Source organism: Terrapene carolina, unplaced genomic scaffold, assembly GCF_002925995.2.
Source record: "Terrapene carolina triunguis isolate 2854851 unplaced genomic scaffold, T_m_triunguis-2.0 Scaffold67, whole genome shotgun sequence".
Lineage (NCBI taxonomy): Eukaryota > Metazoa > Chordata > Testudines > Emydidae > Terrapene > Terrapene triunguis.
Genome location: NW_020664418.1, coordinates 44,956,142 through 44,973,271, shown reverse-complemented (window position 1 = coordinate 44,973,271; position 17,130 = coordinate 44,956,142). Strand labels below are relative to the sequence as shown.

Here is a 17,130-nt window from a genome sequence, read left to right as displayed (position 1 = left end):
GGTAAACCTAAGTAAACAAAGTGTCCTGACACGCCAGCTGCTTACCCTGACAGGCTGGGACAGCAACTGGTGGGGAAATTTTGGGGGGGGGGGGGGAGAAGCTGGGAGTCAGGGGAGTAACCCCTGTGACCACCCCCCACATGACCCCACCCCTAGCCCGAGACCCCCACACTCTCCCCAATCCCCATCCCATCCCTTCCCACCTTATCTGGGGAGAATGTCTCTGACCTGGCTGGAGCTGCTCCGACAGGCTGGGCAGCGCGGCTGCAGTCTGCTCCGGTGGGCCAGACCAGGCAGCAAGGCCGCAGCATGTTCCTGTGGGCTGGGCCAGGTGGCGTGGCCACAGCCTGCTCCAGGGGGCGGGGCCGAGCGGCATGGCTGCAGCCTGCCAGCCCCGGAGCTGGAGCTGCAACTGCTTCGGAGGCTGCAGGGAGAGCAGCATGGCCAGAAGCGGAGAGACTCTGGCCCCGCCTCTTCCCTTCTGGCTGTGCTGCCTCTCCTTGCTCCCTCTGTTGGGGGGAGGGGCTGTGTCCCACCTCTCTCTCTATACCCATTCATAAGCTGACCCCCTTCTCTGGTGCTTCCCTTTTTTACTAAAAAATTCGGCTTATGAACAAGTATATACGGTACTATGCTAACCAATTGCTTGTCTTTGATGTTTTACCCTTTCAAATCGATAGTTACAAATATGGCCTTGTCTTCACTCTGAAAAAAGGAGCATGCGTAACTCAAATTAGCTAACTTGAGGTAAAATCCTAGTGAAGACGAGGCAGTTTATAATTTTCACGAGTTATTAGAAGACCAAGCTAAAGTCTATGGGAAAGCCTAGTCTTTAACATGACCTACTGGCTCAAGTTAGAACTACAAGGTGCCTTGTGTTCAGCACTTACTAGGATTTTATCTATAGTTTGCTAACTCAAATTAAGAGCACATCTCCCTTGTAGTGCAGACAAGGCCTACAAAAGGTGCCGTAAATTCTCTCTTACTTTCTATCTAGCTCTTCCCTACTCACCTACTTTTATAACTGCTTATTCATTTTGATAATTGCTCCCTGGCAATTTTGAGAACTAATATAAAAGGCTAGACACTTTGCCAGCTCATTCATGGAGACAACATCCAAAACAAGTAGAGTGGAGACAGAAACAAAGTACCACTCCCAAGAAACAAATGAGGCAAACGAGAAAGTTACTTCAGAAATAATCTGATACCAATCTGGAAATGGAAGACTTTTGAATGGAACCCAAGACCTTTTCTCTCTGTGCAACTCACCTCCGTGTTCAAGAAATACACGAACACATCTCTCTTTCCCTCTTGCTGCAGAGAAATGAAGCAAGGTCCAGCCATTGGCATCTCGACCATTTGGAGAATAGCCCTGTTCCAACATCTTGCGCACGGTGTGAACATCCCCAGCAGCTACTGCCGCCTGAATCTGCAACTCTTCCTGTAGTTCAGGGTTCCTCCGACAGTGATGGTGTAACATCCTAGCTGAGTCTGCTTCTTACAAAAGTGTCATGCAGTCACACTAGTCACCTTTAATCAACATGGAGCATACATAAATTAGAACAGGGATTGAAAAAGAGACGATGCCTTAAAAAAAAAAAGTCAAGAACACTTGTTAAAAATGACACCATGCAACAATTCTTATAGTACACACTCAAACTAAGACCATTATAATCACAGGATCAAAGACAGTCAGACACAAAGGCTTGGTCCACACTGGGGCGGGGGATCGATCTAGGAAACGCAACTTCAGCTACGAGAATAGTGTAGCTGAAGTCGACGTTTCCTAGATCGAATTAAGTGTACTTACTGCGGGTCCACGCGGCGCAGGCAAGCTCCCCCGTCGACAGCGCCTCCTCCTCTCAGCGAGCAGGAGTTCCGCAGTCGACGGGGGAGCACTTCTGGGATCGATTTATCGCATCCAGATGAGACGCGATAAATCGATCCCAGAAGATCGATCTCTACCCGCCAAATCAGGCGGGTAGTGTAGACCAAGCCAAAGACTAGGGAAGAGAGATAGCAGTAGGGTTTCTAATTTTTTCATCCCAACAGAAAGGGATACTTATACATTTTGGGATGCCTTTAACATTGTACAAAGTTCTTTTTACTGCAATGGCAGTGTATAAGAGTGAATAATCAACAATAAGTGAGGTTTAAAAAAAAAAAACTCTCTTAATGACTAAACTTCACACGATGGTCAATGCTTGCAATTCTGGAGATATCATGCCAACTATACCTAAAGTAGAAGAACATATTAAGTACTTTATGGCACTGGCAGAGAAACAGACAAGATAATCTACTAGGTCTTTTTGCCTTTTTTTCCCCCCACTTAGAGATGTGTGTGTTACCTACAAGATCTACAAGTTTACATAAATGAACACATCATTTGATTTATTTTATCTTCTCATGTGACCTACCTAACAGGAATGTCAGGATGACTGTGCAGTACCTAAAAAACAGTATATGTAAGCATTACATTAATTCCTGATTAGGGCCAGGAATCTGTTATGATTCTAAATTGTGAAATCCTTATTATTAACTAAAATCTGTAAAGAACCTTCCTATTGTGAGGGTTCGATATGAAGGTAAGATTATGAAAGATCATGAACACAGAACTACTGTTAGTATACCCATTGAAATAAATTATTAAAACTCCAATAAAGGGCTTAAAGCTGTTTATAGGTCATTTAAGAGATAATTCTCTCAGTAAGTTTCCTGTACTCTCATTGGCCACCCATTTTCTACTATTCCAGATATAAACACAGTTGAGAGAAAAGTGAGAATGTCAAACATTGCCACGCTTTCTGTATAAGGGCCTTGATATCTAGTCTTTTCTCAGTAAGGTTATGTCTGTTACAAGAAGTTATTGCTAATGTGCAGGCTGCCTACAGAACTATCTGTAGCAAAGAATGTGGAAAGAAAGATGAGATGTACTGAGAAGTTACAAGGAGCCGCCTAGATGCAGATGGGATTTAGAAATAACAGGTATGTTCCTATTTTGATAGGCATATGATTAACTAAAAAGTTCACACAAAAGCTGTTTGAAGGAAGCTAGTTTCTGAGTTTGCTTATGATTTCTTCTACTGTGGCATTATTTAAGAATATATAAGAATTTTCAAGTGTTTTTAAAGAGGGAACATATTGGATATTTCCCTCCCATTTGAAAATGCTCCCCGGGATAATACTGGTCACTAAAGAGGATACCAGAGCTCAAGTATTTAAAAACTGCTTATACTAGTTTCCTTTAATGTGCTGAGCATACAGTAACAGATGTTTTCAATTAAAGGCGTTAATAACATAAGCTCACTATGGTGAAGAGTTAAGAGCTACAAATTAATTCCCAATTTCTTAAAACAGTAGGATTTCAAGCATAAAGTAACCGACCCATGGAATAAATGATCAGGGTAAATGATGGAATGGGAGTAGAATGCAGTTAAGAATTTTTAAAAGCTTTTTCTGGAGAACGAGTAGGATGAGAATATAGTTGGGAAGTGGGGCAAGAGCATATGAAAGGAGGTTTTGAATCAAAGAATGCTGGGATTTGGGGTTATTAGGTTTGATAGTCTTTCCCCTCACATCCCTGTAATGTCTCTGCCATGTTTCCCGTCCTCTATTCTACCATGATTACTTTATTTCCTTCTTCCAGTTCTTCCTTTTTTTCTGTCTTAACTCCCCCACTTTAAAAAAGCAGATGTTTAGAAGTACGTACTATATTGTCTGTGCTTATGGTAAGAAGAGTGGTTATGAAAAAACACCACCTGCTTACTCTGCTCCTGGCACATATTCAGAATCAAATCTGCTTAATCTGGTGACAAAGGGCCTTATCCAAAGTCCACTGAAGTCAATGGAAGTCTTTCCATTGGGCTTTGGATCAGGTTCCAAGCCATTTTTTTCCCCCTTTTATTTTTTTAAACTCCACTTAGCACTTCAGAGCCAAGTCACCTCCCAGAGAGAGAACTGGATTCTGCCCTGGATCACATATCAACAGTAGTGTTAATGAAGATTGAACTGCAGGGCCAAATTCTTCCCTTCATTACATTTGTGCAAGTCTACTGAAGGCACTGGGGGTCACTAGCATAACTAAGGGTAGAAACTGACTAGAAAAACCTTGAGTGGTGATATGCATGAGCTGGGGGACGGGGGGGAGAAATACATGCAGCTTGGCGCTCTGATCTGAGTTTGAATTTGCAAAACTGGAAGTTATTAAAACTTGTTACTCAAAATGAGGATGTATGTTATGGAAATCACCAAAATGGCATCACATATCACCATTTCTACAGTATCTCTTGGCAGAGGAGCAGCACTTTTAGGTCACATTATCCCAAGATAGATGAGTACCATGCTAGTCACTCAAACACTACAGAGTCAGGTACTTTGGGAGAGAAGGGGAGGAAAGAAATGGGAACCTCTCTTTAAGGAATCAGCACTAAGTTTCCAAATATCTTTTAAGGCAGCTGGATAAGAAGTCGAGATCCTTATAATGCTGCTGGCGTCTCAGCTGGTGGGAATATTTGTAATGCGATGTTATAAAAAGCTGGCACTGGCCCCACACACTGCTTGCAGCTAGCGCGTATTATTCAGTTTAGCTAGACCAAGCACATGCAGGGTAGAAAGACAAATTAAATCACTGGCAGCTTCTTTTACCACTTGTAGACCCTTTACACTTACATTTCATCCCCTCAACCAGTACTGAAACTCAGATTATGCCATGTTAGAGTAATAAACATTTTGAGGTTTCAGGACAGCTGTAAACACACACCAATTTGGAAACTACTTTCATTTTAACTTCAAAAGTTCTTTCAAAATCCTTATTTAGGGTATCAAACTTTGGAGTGGGAGAGAGGGCTAAAGGAAGCCTTGAGCCATTTGGCATTTAATATTTAATATTTGCAGTTATAGTTAATCTCCCTTATAACAGAATTGTATGTGGGTGGATTACCACAAATTGGCTTTCTTCATGCAAGAAAGGGACATAAGATGTACCTGGAAATTCCCACTTGCCATGATTTGTACAGCATCATGCAAACAGATGGCAAAACAAATTAATTGATTTGCAAGTACAGCATGGATGAATTCAATCCATTCCTGAAATATTACCTTACAGGAAGCTGTCGCTGTTTTTGATGTGTGTTCTACTCTTCATGTTCCTCGTTATACATAATCTTGTGTGCCCATATAACATTTCAAACAAGCTGCTACCCCTTCAAAAGAATAATATATTCTTGTTAGATACAAAAATAGATTAAACAGAAAGGGTCTGTCTGCTTTTACATTGCACCTGGTTTGTAACCTCATGTCATCGTAATGCTGTTATGCTAAAAGAGGTGTCAGGTCAGTTCTTATAAGACGTCTATCTGTTATGACAGATAGTCTGTTGGTTGCCCAGGTTGGAGTTCACTTTGATTCAACATCAGTCAGTCTTCCAGGGTATTTTTGTCCTGGTGGAGGGGAAGAAAACAATAGAGAATTTTTTTTTGAAAAGTATGAGTGTAGGTAGAAGTTTCTCTCTTTCCCCCAGTAAACTGAACAGTGAAAAACTAAGTTGAATTCTCTCCTGGGGATTCAACAGGGGAAGAAGAAATCCTCCTCACCCCCAGCTGTGGAATATGAGCAGATGCAAATCCAGCCTAAAGTAGGCTCTACTGCCACAGTTCCATGCACCCACCCCAACAGGATGCAGAGTCTGAAAACAACTGGAGGACAAGTTTAGCCCCTCCCTCCTAGCTACCACTGTTACCCACTGCCGAATTAGTTTTTACATGTTAGGACTTAAGGGATAAACCATTCTTTTCAAGTACAATATCTGCATCTTCTTTCCCACTTCCCCTCCCAAGATTCATTTTGTCCCAGTTCAAGGCCTCATGGGCCTATTATTTAATATGGTTCAGCACATAAGTGCAATATCAATGCTTTGTCTGATCGGAACCTTTGCAACACCTAAATCCCTGGAATCATATAACTAAACCAAGGCTTTGCCTCTTCAAATTTTCCTGAACATACTTTGGGGATATTTTTATTAAACAAACCCAAAACTCAACTTCTGAAAGTGTTACAGGATCAATATACTCACTAAAAGGGCAATTCACTTGACTTGGACGTCATTAAGCACTGCTCTCTCCCTGATTGCTCTACTGCGGAGTTCTCCCCGCTCTGACCATCAGCTCCTCCCCTCCCCTCCCCCACAAAACCCTGTCAATCTGCCTTTCTGAGACTTTCAGTTCATAGGCACTGACGAGATTTCATCTTCTCTCAGCACTCTGCTTTCTTCCTTCCATTGATCTGGTTGTCAATTCTCTCCATACTTCATTCACACCCCTTGACTCCTCTGTCTCTCTTTCCCATAGCAAGGTCCACCCTGTCAACCCCCAGCTCTGGCTCATCCCCACCATCCGCCTTCTCTTCTACTGCTCTCCTATTGTGGAGCATCTCTGATGAAAATTCTGTGACAAGGCTACAAATTCCACTAAAAATTCATTCTCTTCTCTTTCAGTTCTGCCATCTTCCTAGCTAAACAACTCTATTTCTCCAACTCAGTGAATCCCATGCCCACAATACTAGCCACCTTTTCCTCACTCAAAACCTTCCCTTCTCCTGCCTCCACTTCTCTCTTGAAAATTTCTTCCAAGAGAAAGTTGACAAAATATGAGACTTTTCCCATCTGCTCATCCTGCCTTCCGTTCTCCTACAACTCTCTCTTCTTTCTTCCCTGTCACAGATGCAGAAGGTTTGTCTTCTGCTCACCTCCTCTAACTCAACTTGCTCCAATGACCACATCCCAGCTCCTGAACTCCCTCGCGCCCACTCTCATTCCCTTGCTTACTCTTCTCTAACCTCTCATTCTTCTTTGGCTCTTTCCCTTCACAATACAAGCATGCTTTAGTTTTTCCCATCTCAAAAAACCCCCACCCGCCTCTCCAACTACTGCCCCATCTTCCTTTCATCTAAGCTCATTGAACACTCTGTCCACAAATCGCTGTTTGGAGTTCCTCTCCTCCAGTTCCATCCCAGACACTCTCCAATCCAACGTCTGCCTCTTACACTCCACTGAAACCACTCTCACCAAAGTCTGATCCTCTTGATCCAGTCAGCCACTTCTAACACCATTGCTCCTCTTCTTGAAATTTCATCCTTCCTTGGCTTCTGTGACTCTGCCAAGTCCTGGTTCTCTTCTTAGCTCTTTAATCTCTCCTTCAGCATGTCCTTCAAAGGATCCTCCTCATTCCCCATTTCTGTGACGGCCCCACTGGGCTCCTTGGTTCCCTTCTCTTCTCCCTCTACACCTTCTCTCTGGTTAACCTCATCCAAAAACATGAATTCAACCACCACCTCTACTCAGACAACTCACAGGTTGTCTACTCCAAACCTGTCTTTCAGTCCAAACTAAAATCTCAGCCTGTCTCTCTGACACCTCTTGTCGATGTCTAGCTGTCAGCTCAAGCCCAGCATAACCAAAATAGAACTCTTAATTTTCCCCTCAAAGTCTTCCCCATTACCTCCCTTTCTCAGTCACTGCAGACAACACCAACAGCCTGCCTATCACTTTGGCCCAAAACCCGGGAATCATTTTCAATTCTGGCCTCTCTCCAGGTCCTCATATCCAAGCTATGTCTAAATCAGGGATTGGCAACCTTTGGCACACGGCCCTCCAGGGTAAGCCCCCTGGCGGGCCAGGCCAGTTTGTTTACCTGCCGCATCCACAGGTTTGGCCGATCGCGGCTCCCACTGGCCGCGGTTCGCCGCTCCAGGCCAACGGGGGCTGCAGGAAGAGGCGCGGGTGCTGGTCACCGCTTCCCGCAGCCCCCATTGGCCTGGGATGGTGAACCGTGGCCAGTGGGAGCCGCAATTGGCCGAAACTGCAGATGCGGCAGGTAAACAAACCAGCCTGGCCCGCCAGGAGACTTACCCTGGCGGGCCGTGTGCCAAAGGTTGCCGATCCCTGGTCTAAATCTTACAGATTCCTTCTGCATGACATCTCTAAGACATGGCCTTTTCTAGCCATTCACCCAGCTAAAACCTTTGTCCAGGCTCTTATCATCTTACATCTCAATTACTGAGACATACTTCTCTCAAGCCTGGACAAATGCAACCTTACCCTGCTCTCATCCATTCAGAATGCTGGAAAGATCATTTTCCTAATCTGTCACTTTGACAATGTCATATCTCTCTCTTTGCATCCCTCCACTGGCTTCCCCTTCTCTATCCGATCAAACATAAAGCTACTTGTCTTCACTTTCAAGGCCCCTCACAGCCTATCCCCATTCTACCGACCATTTCCCATTCATTATCAAGACGTTAACTCCCCCTTCCGACTGACACATGATGCCAACCTTCATCAACCATTTTTTACATTTCCAAACAAGCTCCTTCTTGCTTTCTCCCATGCTGTCCCTCATGCTTGGGAGGAGCTCCCCATGAACATCTGCAAAATGAACATGTTATCCTTATTCAGAACTGCTCTTTGTCCGTGATGCCTACAAAAAGTTTGCCAACGGCTAGGCTGCTGTGTGCTGAGCAGGGCCGGTGCAACCACTTAGGCAAACTAGGCGGCCGCCTAGGGCGCCTAGTGGTTGAGGGTGCCTAAAAGCCCGCTCAGGCGAGGAGGTGGAGTGGAGCTGAGCTGGGGCGTGGGGAGGGCCGCCCGCAGTAACGGGGGGGTGCACAGGGGAACTGCTCCCCGCCCCAGATCACCTCCACTCTGCCTCCTCTGCTGAGCACACAGCCCCCGCTCTTAGTCTCCTCCAATCGGCACCGCAAGCCTGGGAGGGGAGGAGAATTAGAGCAGCGCCGGCGTGCTCAGCGGAGGAGAACTGGAGTGGGCTCCCTGGGCAGGGTTAGCTGCCACGGAGGGGGGCGGGGTTAGCTGCCGCGGAGGGGGCTCCCCTGGCCGGGTTAGCTGCCGTGGAGGGAGGGTTTGCAAGGGGGGTGGGCATGGTTAGCTGCCACGGTGGGGGGGGGGATTAGCTGGGTGGGGGGATGGCGCATGGTGGAAGTTTCTCCTAGGGCACGAAACTTCCTTGCACCGGCCCTGGTACTGAGACCACCATCTTTCATGCTGACCAATACGGTTTCCTTGTTTTCTTGTGCTCCCCACGTGTCTGTATCCACCTGTTGTTGCTGGTCTTATACCTAGATTGGAAGCTCTTCAGGTCAGGGGCATCTTTTTGTTGTGTTTGTATATAGCCTAGCACAGGGGTCAGCAGCCTTTCAGAAGTGGTGTGCCAAGTCTTCATTTATTCACTCTAATTTAAGGTTTCGCGTGCCAGTAATACATTTTAACGTTTTTAGAAGGTCTCTTTCTACAAGTCTATAATATATAACTAAACTATTGTTGTATGTAAAATAAATAAGATTTTTAAAATGTTTAAGAAGCTTCATTTAAAAATTAAATTAAAATGCAGAGCCCCCAGGACCTGTGGCCAGGACCTGGGCAGTGTGAGTGCCACTGAAAATCAGCTCGTGTGCGTGCCTTTGGCACGCGTGCCATAGGTTGCCTACCCCTGGCCTAGCACAGTGGGGTCCTGGCACATGACTAGGGCTTTTAGGCACTACAGTAATACAAATACATATTAAAAGCATCAATTGTTCCACTATGTAGCAGATCATATAAAACAAAGACCTTGGCTCTGTTGTTTCTTGTATTGTGCCACTGAGCTGGACCAAAATAGTTACAAGAGACGTGCAATTTAGTTGCACAAACTTTTAACATAGCAAGATTAATTTTTTGCGTTTTAAAAGTAGCTGAGGGGGGAAAAAAACAACCCTATCATTCACTATATTTTTGCCTTTCAATGCATAAAAAGCATCACACAACTAGAGAGATGATCACAGACCCTGCTCAAAGTTGCAGTGCAATGACCTAATTCGATCACATTTCTAAACTTGTTTGTGCATCACTGATCAGCCATTAGTTCTCTTTTTGTTTTTGCGTGATTTTCACTTTAAAAATCCACACATTTTCTATTAGCTGATATAAATTAGAACTGCACTGATTTCACAGACTAGAGGCAAGGTAACAGCTTTCTCCACTAAAAAAAAACAAGCTTTTTTCCCAGAGGAAAATAAGCTGCATATGGCAAAAGTAAGATCTGCAAACTTAATGAAGAGTGATTTTACTGAGTGCAATAACTTAAGTTCATATATTAAAAGGATTTACAAAGGTTGATTAAAATACTTCACCAGACTAGCAGATTATATCAGAAATAGAATGGTAACCAAAATCTGGCAAATTTGTCTTGATTATCCACCAATGAGTGCTCTAATGTTGTTGCAGAGCTTATAATTTGAGAATTTTCTACATGAATGTGTTCTGTATTAAATAAGGAAGGAACCTAAATGCAAATACTATGTGGAAAATTCTGACATCTCTTATTAGGTTTTCCCCTTACAGGAAATTAGTGTTCATGAAAATGAGATCTGAGAGCAAAAGTTATTGAAGTGTCTTGTGCATCTAGATGGCAAAATAGGTAGCAATCATCCCCAGGCCATAAGGTTCTGCATCAGGCCTGTGCCTTATCATCTTATTGCTGGCACTTTAATACCACACTAACATGAGTAGTATACTATTATACATGATATCGCTATGTCCACATGAGACACTAACTCTAGATCCCGTCTGTCTCTTGTTGAAGTTAAATATCCAATAGCACTGTATTCTCTATTATCTAAAAAACAAAAAAAAATCATGACCAATATTCTCTCCTCAGAACCCACTTGCCCATTACAAGACATTACCCAGCTAATATTGGCTAGTTTAAATGCCAATTGATTTACAATAAAAAGTGTCTATATTTGACAGTATATTTTGCACTTCTCCATCACCCTTCAATTGTTGCTCATTTTCCTAGGCTGCAGTCTATTAAAGGCAGGGATTGCATCTTTCTGCATCTACATTATCATTTGTGCTCTTGTACCAGTACGTCCCTCGGCCCACACCGCTTCCAGCAGCTCCCATTGGCCTGCAGCAGCGAACCGCGGCCAGTGAGAGCCGCGATCAGCTGAACCTGCGGACGCCGCAGGTAAACAAACCGGCCCAGCCCACCAGGGGCTTTCCCTACACAAGTGGCAGAACACGTTTGGGAAACATTGGGCTAGGGTATTCTTCACTTCCCATCTTAAGCTGTTGTGTGGCATTGCTACGCACTGTTAAACAGCTGTTGTGTTGTTACACTCCACAGGTGGCTGCATTTCAATGGTGGGTGAAGTACCTACCTATATGTTTATTTATGTCACAAAGGTTTTGTAAGGATTATTTGATGGGCTAGATTTGAAAGAATTGGTAAATTACATCTCCCTGCATAACTCAAGATCCCTGTGCTGGAGAACAGGAAGGGTAGGCAGTGCTTCTGCTGCTAATCAACCTCATGGTTCCTGCCAAGGAAATGGGCAGCTTTAACTGCTGCTGGAGTTCCACTATTAGAAGCACCTGAGAGGAATCCAAGGCCATAAACTCTTCTCTGACAGGGCCACAATGGCCCTTATGGCTCCCTTAGTATACGGAAGGTTGTAGCAGTTTTGTGCAGCTGCAACCTCTTCCTTCAGAATCTCCACGAGAGTCTAAACCGACAGACTGTAAGGTGAATCTGGCTCAGTCTGCCAAGTGTTTTGAGATCCTTAGAGACAGACGGTGTAAGGCCTAGACACTCCTCTTAGGTCCAGTGGTGCAATTCTTATTTACTTCAGAGAGAGAGAGAGAGAGAGAGAGAGAGAGAGAGAGAGAGAGAGAGAGAAGCAAGGATAAAATTGACATGAAAATTTGGCCTCAAGAGTCAAGCACAATTCTGAGCAAATATAAATTTACATGACATGATACATACATAATTTTAACATATCACTCATTAAAAAAAAAAAAAAAAAGAAGACGATTCTTTGTATACAAATTTTTCATGGGCATAATTGCCTTTAAGAAATCATAATCAAATTAAAGCTGCTTGTAATTTCCCATGGAACTGACGTGAACATGTGACTTCTATCATTTAAATAGCTGAATAGTGACATTTCAATGAGATCAACAAGTAGAGAAAGAATATTTTGATACAGACTGAAATATCCAATCATTCTTAGAATACTTACAACACAGCTGATGCTGAATAAAAATAAGCAGCATTTATATAACCTGTTTCACCATCCAAAGATTTCAACTAAAGATTTATATTTGCTCAGAGTCTCATTTTAGAACGTCCTAAAAACCTGAATGGAAACAGTACAATGGACCACTTGGGTGGATAACACAACAGTTTTTAATTCATAACACAATTCTGGAAGCTAATGCTGAGGGCTCAACAATGGAAGACGGTCTCAGTCAGCAAGTCTTCCAGTTTCTAAGAGTCCACCATAAGAAAAACAAAAAAGGTAGTTTTATACAACTAGAAAGCACAACAGAAAAAAATCTATTTATCCTGTAAGCCTACATGTGCAGTCTTCCTTCTACCTAGGAAATAGCTGTACTTGTAGTACAGAGATCCTGATTTGGCCTTCAGTTTCTAACCCTGCTTCATTACTTGTCCCAACCAATGGGGTTTCAATTGTCAGCTAATTCCCTGATTGATAGTGATCACATTCACAAAACTGTACTTGTCACAAACTTTGCTGAATTAGTATTTTATGTTAAAAAAGGAACCCCACGAACAAAAATCAATGCTTGTTCACCGTATGAATGAATCCCAAAGAACTAAGGATTTGAACAAAAAATACAGCACATTTATGCTGGAGGTTTGCACCAGCCTAGCTACATCAGTGAAATTACGCTGGTGCAAGATTCCCTCATGTAGCCCATGGGTGCACACTGAATATATGCAGCAAACACATTCTATAGCAGTATGCGTATGATTTTGATCATACACCATAACCATGAATGACAGGTAACAGAGTACTTCCTCATTGTACTTTTAGAAAATCATCTTCTAAATCTTATTTGACTTGCATGGCTGTTAAGTTTTTGTTTAGCCATTGATATATAACAATTATGTTTGACCACGGACAATATGCACTAAGAATCCACCTATATTAGGAAAGTGATCAATTGTTGACCAATGTTGTCAGCAAAAAGTACAGCCTACCCCCTCTGAAACTGATGCTGAAAAAATGTGACTGCTAGTGAGGACTGGGTGAAACCTTTTTCAACACATTTCAAAAAGTGCAGTAGACTCTAGCAGTACTGATACTTTCTATAACTGTGGAAAAGCTTAGCCTCATCTAAATTTGCAATTTCAAGACTGTCTTAAGAGGATTCTTCAGAAAGCCAGTGTCAACAGTGGGTCATTTTCCTAATATAGATAGACCTAGAAGCTATGCTATTGTATGTTACCAGTTAACTTGGATTATAACAATGATTTTAAATGTATTCAATTCGGTTTCCTTTTTCTCTATCACAACGCACAGCTCCTCTTAAGGTAAATGAAACGTATAAATGTTTTGAATAAGGAGAGGACATATTTAGATGTAGATTGACAATGAAAAGAAATATAACTAGGAACTCCATCAACTGGAGCATACTACGAAAGGGATGGTTCCAGAGTACTTAGGAAATCCTTTCCAATTATCATCTACAACTTTCATGTAAATCTGGTCTAGGCTTTAAGATGGGCCAATAATATCTTTCTCCTACTCATATCTTCTTCCATGTAGACCCCTACCCCCGAGCCACTCCTCTCTTCTTTTATCTCTTTCCTTCAAAAAAGACTTCCTCCTCACAACCACTTCCACTCTCTCAGCCTATCAAACTTACCCTTATTCTCATAGTAACAGTATTTGCACACAAACCACTGAATTCTCAAGATACATGCACTACTCACTGAAGCAGTCTCAATCTTATTGCTGCAATGCTCATATTCTCTATTTCCCCCCTGACTCTGTTCAATTCTTATTACCACCCTAACATGACTCATCATGTAATATCTATTTAGATTGCAAATAATTTGGGATAGGGGCATAGTATTATTTGTTTGTAAAGTACACTTATTGCCCTGTGCAATTAGCCAACCAACAACGGGAATGATTTCTATGCAAGAAGATTTTACTGCAAATAGTCGGGAAAATCATTTAAATAAGATATAAGCTCAAACACTCAATATCATCAGAAACAATGCAAATGGTCAAGTTACTTATAAATATCTAACCAGAATTTCTGGCAGAAAAAATAATAAATTTAACAAAACTATATACTAAGGCAGCTTTATCTCTTCCAACTGCCACCCTCCCTTGTTTATCTAAACCCTTGTAAATCCTTTGCTATCAAAACATTTTTGAATTAGTGTAAAAACAAACACTTCCCAATAGCATTTTGAGTTGCAACGAACAATAATATTTGATTCTTCTGTGACTAAGTCTGCAAAGGCCAAGATACATCAAGAAGGTCTGAACTTGTAAACAATCAATTGATTGATTAGTATTCAGTGTTCACAAACTAATTGCAATACAATCTGTACATATACGCTTTATACACATTAAGAATTACAGACATAATTGTAAGTAAGCCATCAAAATGCATTTACTATAACCTATGTTAGTAATGATTCTCAATCACTGCAGTTACTATGGAAGGTTTCCTTTGTGTGTATAGGTGGGAAGTAAGACAAGGGGAGGGATGTGTACAATTTTTATTTATTTTTAAATAAGGAGACCCAATTAACAATTGACAGGGAGTTTTTATAAAATTCTTAAAGAGAGAAGCCACAAAAGATCTTGAAGCCGCAGCCCACAAAAGTAAGTAAATATGTGCTATATTTAGCAAATGATAATGCAAAGCGCAGAACAATACACAGAGAAGGGAAGAAGTTCATTCCCTGTACTGCACAGTTATTTTACTTTTTCAAGCCAAATAGCAATTAGTTTTTAGAGAAGGGGGAAACCTAATCCTGCATACTCACATAAATGAGTCAACAGAACCAACAAGAAAGGGTTCCACAAACATCCAGACAAGGGTGGACATGCAGGGATGGCCTGGGATATGAGAGAAGAGTGAAGGTGGATTATCACCTTTATATTGAGTACTACTTTCACTTTTTCTTACTGTCTGTATCTTCTCCTTCAGATTCACAGCTTGCAAGTCTCCCCTGAGGCAGCTTGAGCCTGAAAAGAGAGAGGTAGAACTGAGCTATGCAGTGTTAGATGAATGAGAAGTGAAGGATAACGGGTGTTCATGTCCAAAACATTGTCACGGTTGGAGTAGGAGAATGGAGAGATAGGAAGCAAAGAGTATTGCCACAAAGTGGAAATTGAAAAGGAGGGGTAATCCATAGAGAATACTTGGGGTTTGAATGGGGTAGAAAAACAGCAGGATAGTCTGTCTCCTCAAAGTACAGTCTCATTGGGATTGAAGTAAGGGACAAGGACCATTAAAGGGTGGGCAGAGAATAACCCACAAATCACAGCTTCAGAGGAATTAAAAGGAGCAGCAAGCTAACAGCTGCCCTCCCCCTCTTCCCCAACAGCAGAGTCTCAGGAGCTCAGGGCAGAGGAGCAGACATCGGTGCGAGTTCCCCATCTTCCCGGGGGTGGTGGGGCTCGGGCTTCCGGCTTCAACCTTGGGGTGGCAGGCAGCAGGCTCTGTCCACTCAACAGCGGCTGTGAGCGGGCTCTGGGCGTGGGCTTCGACCATGTCTCTGGGCTTTGGCTGCACAGAGACAGGCTCCGTCCCCTAGCCACTGGGCTTCAGGCTCATCCCCCAATTGCCCCAGCCCCCATGCCGCCACCAGCCCTTCACCAATCCATCCCATCACCCCTGGCCCCTACTGCCTCCCTTCCTACCTCCCTATCTAAGGCGTAATTTGTCTCCCAGTTGCCAGGGTTGAGTAAGTGTGCTGTGGAAAGTGATATTTGTATGTTAATATCACTTTTCACTGCCTCCCAACTAGCTAACAAGTCTGCTGCTGTGAAAAGTGATATTAACAAACATACAAATATCACTTTTCACAGAAGCAGACTTACTAGCTAGCATGTCTAAAAAAAACCACAACCAAAAAAAAAATTGAAAAGAAACAACAACAAAAGACAAGAACATGCAAAGCATCTTATGTGTTTCTATTCTATTTAGGTCCAGTAAAGAATAGAGAAAACTGTACATTGTTATTATTATTGAGTCTGTGAAAAAAAAAAACCTACATAAATAAATTACTATGATTTGGACATGGATTTTTCCACATTTTTTCCTAAAGTTAATTAAATATTTTAGAAAAATTGTCATAGTGGCCACCACCAAGAGTTAGTGGCCACACTCTGAGGCCACCAAAGATTTTGTTGTGAGACCCCCCGAGAGTGGGGAACAGGGTGAAAGGTGGGGAGGGGAGCAATGTACAAAACAGAGTATTTCAAGGCATCTGAAAGGGGACAGTGGGGGCAGGGAAGGGTGAATCCCCTATAACCGAGTATCCAGGGAGGGATCAAAGGGGGGGAGGCATGGAGCAGATTTGTTCTTCTCCAAAACAGTCTTGGGAGGATAATGGGGGCAAGGGATACAGTGGGAGGAGAGGAGTACGTCTCCTTCAAGTGAGTCAGGGGGATGAGGGCAGGTATGGAATGGGCTAGTCCCCTCCATAGCAGAGTCTCAGAGGGACCATGGGGCACAGCGGGGGTGAGCCCCCCCACCCAATACCAAAGTGTCAAAGGGATCACGGGGCGGAGGGGGGGGGGAGCCGCCCAAGACCAGTATCCAGGGGGATGGGCTAGTGACCCCCCCAGCAGCCCTATGGGTCTGCAGTCTATTCCCCTCCCCCCCACCCCCAGCAGAGTCCCGTGGGAGTGGGCAGGGGGAGCAGCCCCTAGCGCGCAGCCTCGGGGCGGGCAGGGGGGAGGGGAGAGGAGGGGGCTTAGCCCTCCCGTAGCAGTGGCTGGGGCAGGCGCCCCCATGACGGAGTCTCGGGGCAAACAGAGCTTTAGCCCCCCGGCTGTTACCTGTCTCCTCCTGAGGGGGACGGGACCGGACCCGACCGGCGGCCGCTCCGCGGCCGCTCCCCCCACTGGCACTGGCTCAGGGGTGGGGGGAGCCGCAGACCCAGCCGGGGGCGTTGTGGGGACACTTTGCACTGACTGAGCCGCCCCCCTCCTCACTCCGGGGTCACTGGGCAGGGACTGACCCCCACCGCAGCCAATCAGCTGCCGCAGCCATAGTCCCGCCCCGAGCCGTAAACCACCGCC

The 17,130-nt window shown here is 43.8% G+C and overlaps 1 protein-coding gene across 4 annotated transcripts in view; it reads right to left on the bottom strand.

Moving 5' to 3' along the window:
• ASB7 (ankyrin repeat and SOCS box containing 7) overlaps positions 1-17,021 on the bottom strand; it is a 40,867-nt gene extending 23,846 nt beyond the window's left edge. For 2 of the 4 annotated variants that reach the window (XM_026648363.2, XM_026648368.2), the window contains exons 1-4: positions 16,888-17,021; positions 14,974-15,066; positions 5,098-5,201; positions 1,270-1,530 (exon numbers count right to left, since the gene is read on the bottom strand). In XM_026648363.2, the coding sequence (XP_026504148.1) occupies positions 1,270-1,480 (211 nt within the window). In that variant the 5' untranslated portion in view covers positions 1,481-1,530; positions 5,098-5,201; positions 14,974-15,066; positions 16,888-17,021. The remainder of the gene's footprint in view (positions 1-1,269; positions 1,531-5,097; positions 5,202-14,973; positions 15,067-16,887) is intronic. The other 2 variants (XM_026648365.2, XM_026648367.2) reach the window with 2 other exon arrangements.
• Between the last annotated feature and the right edge of the window lie 109 nt (positions 17,022-17,130).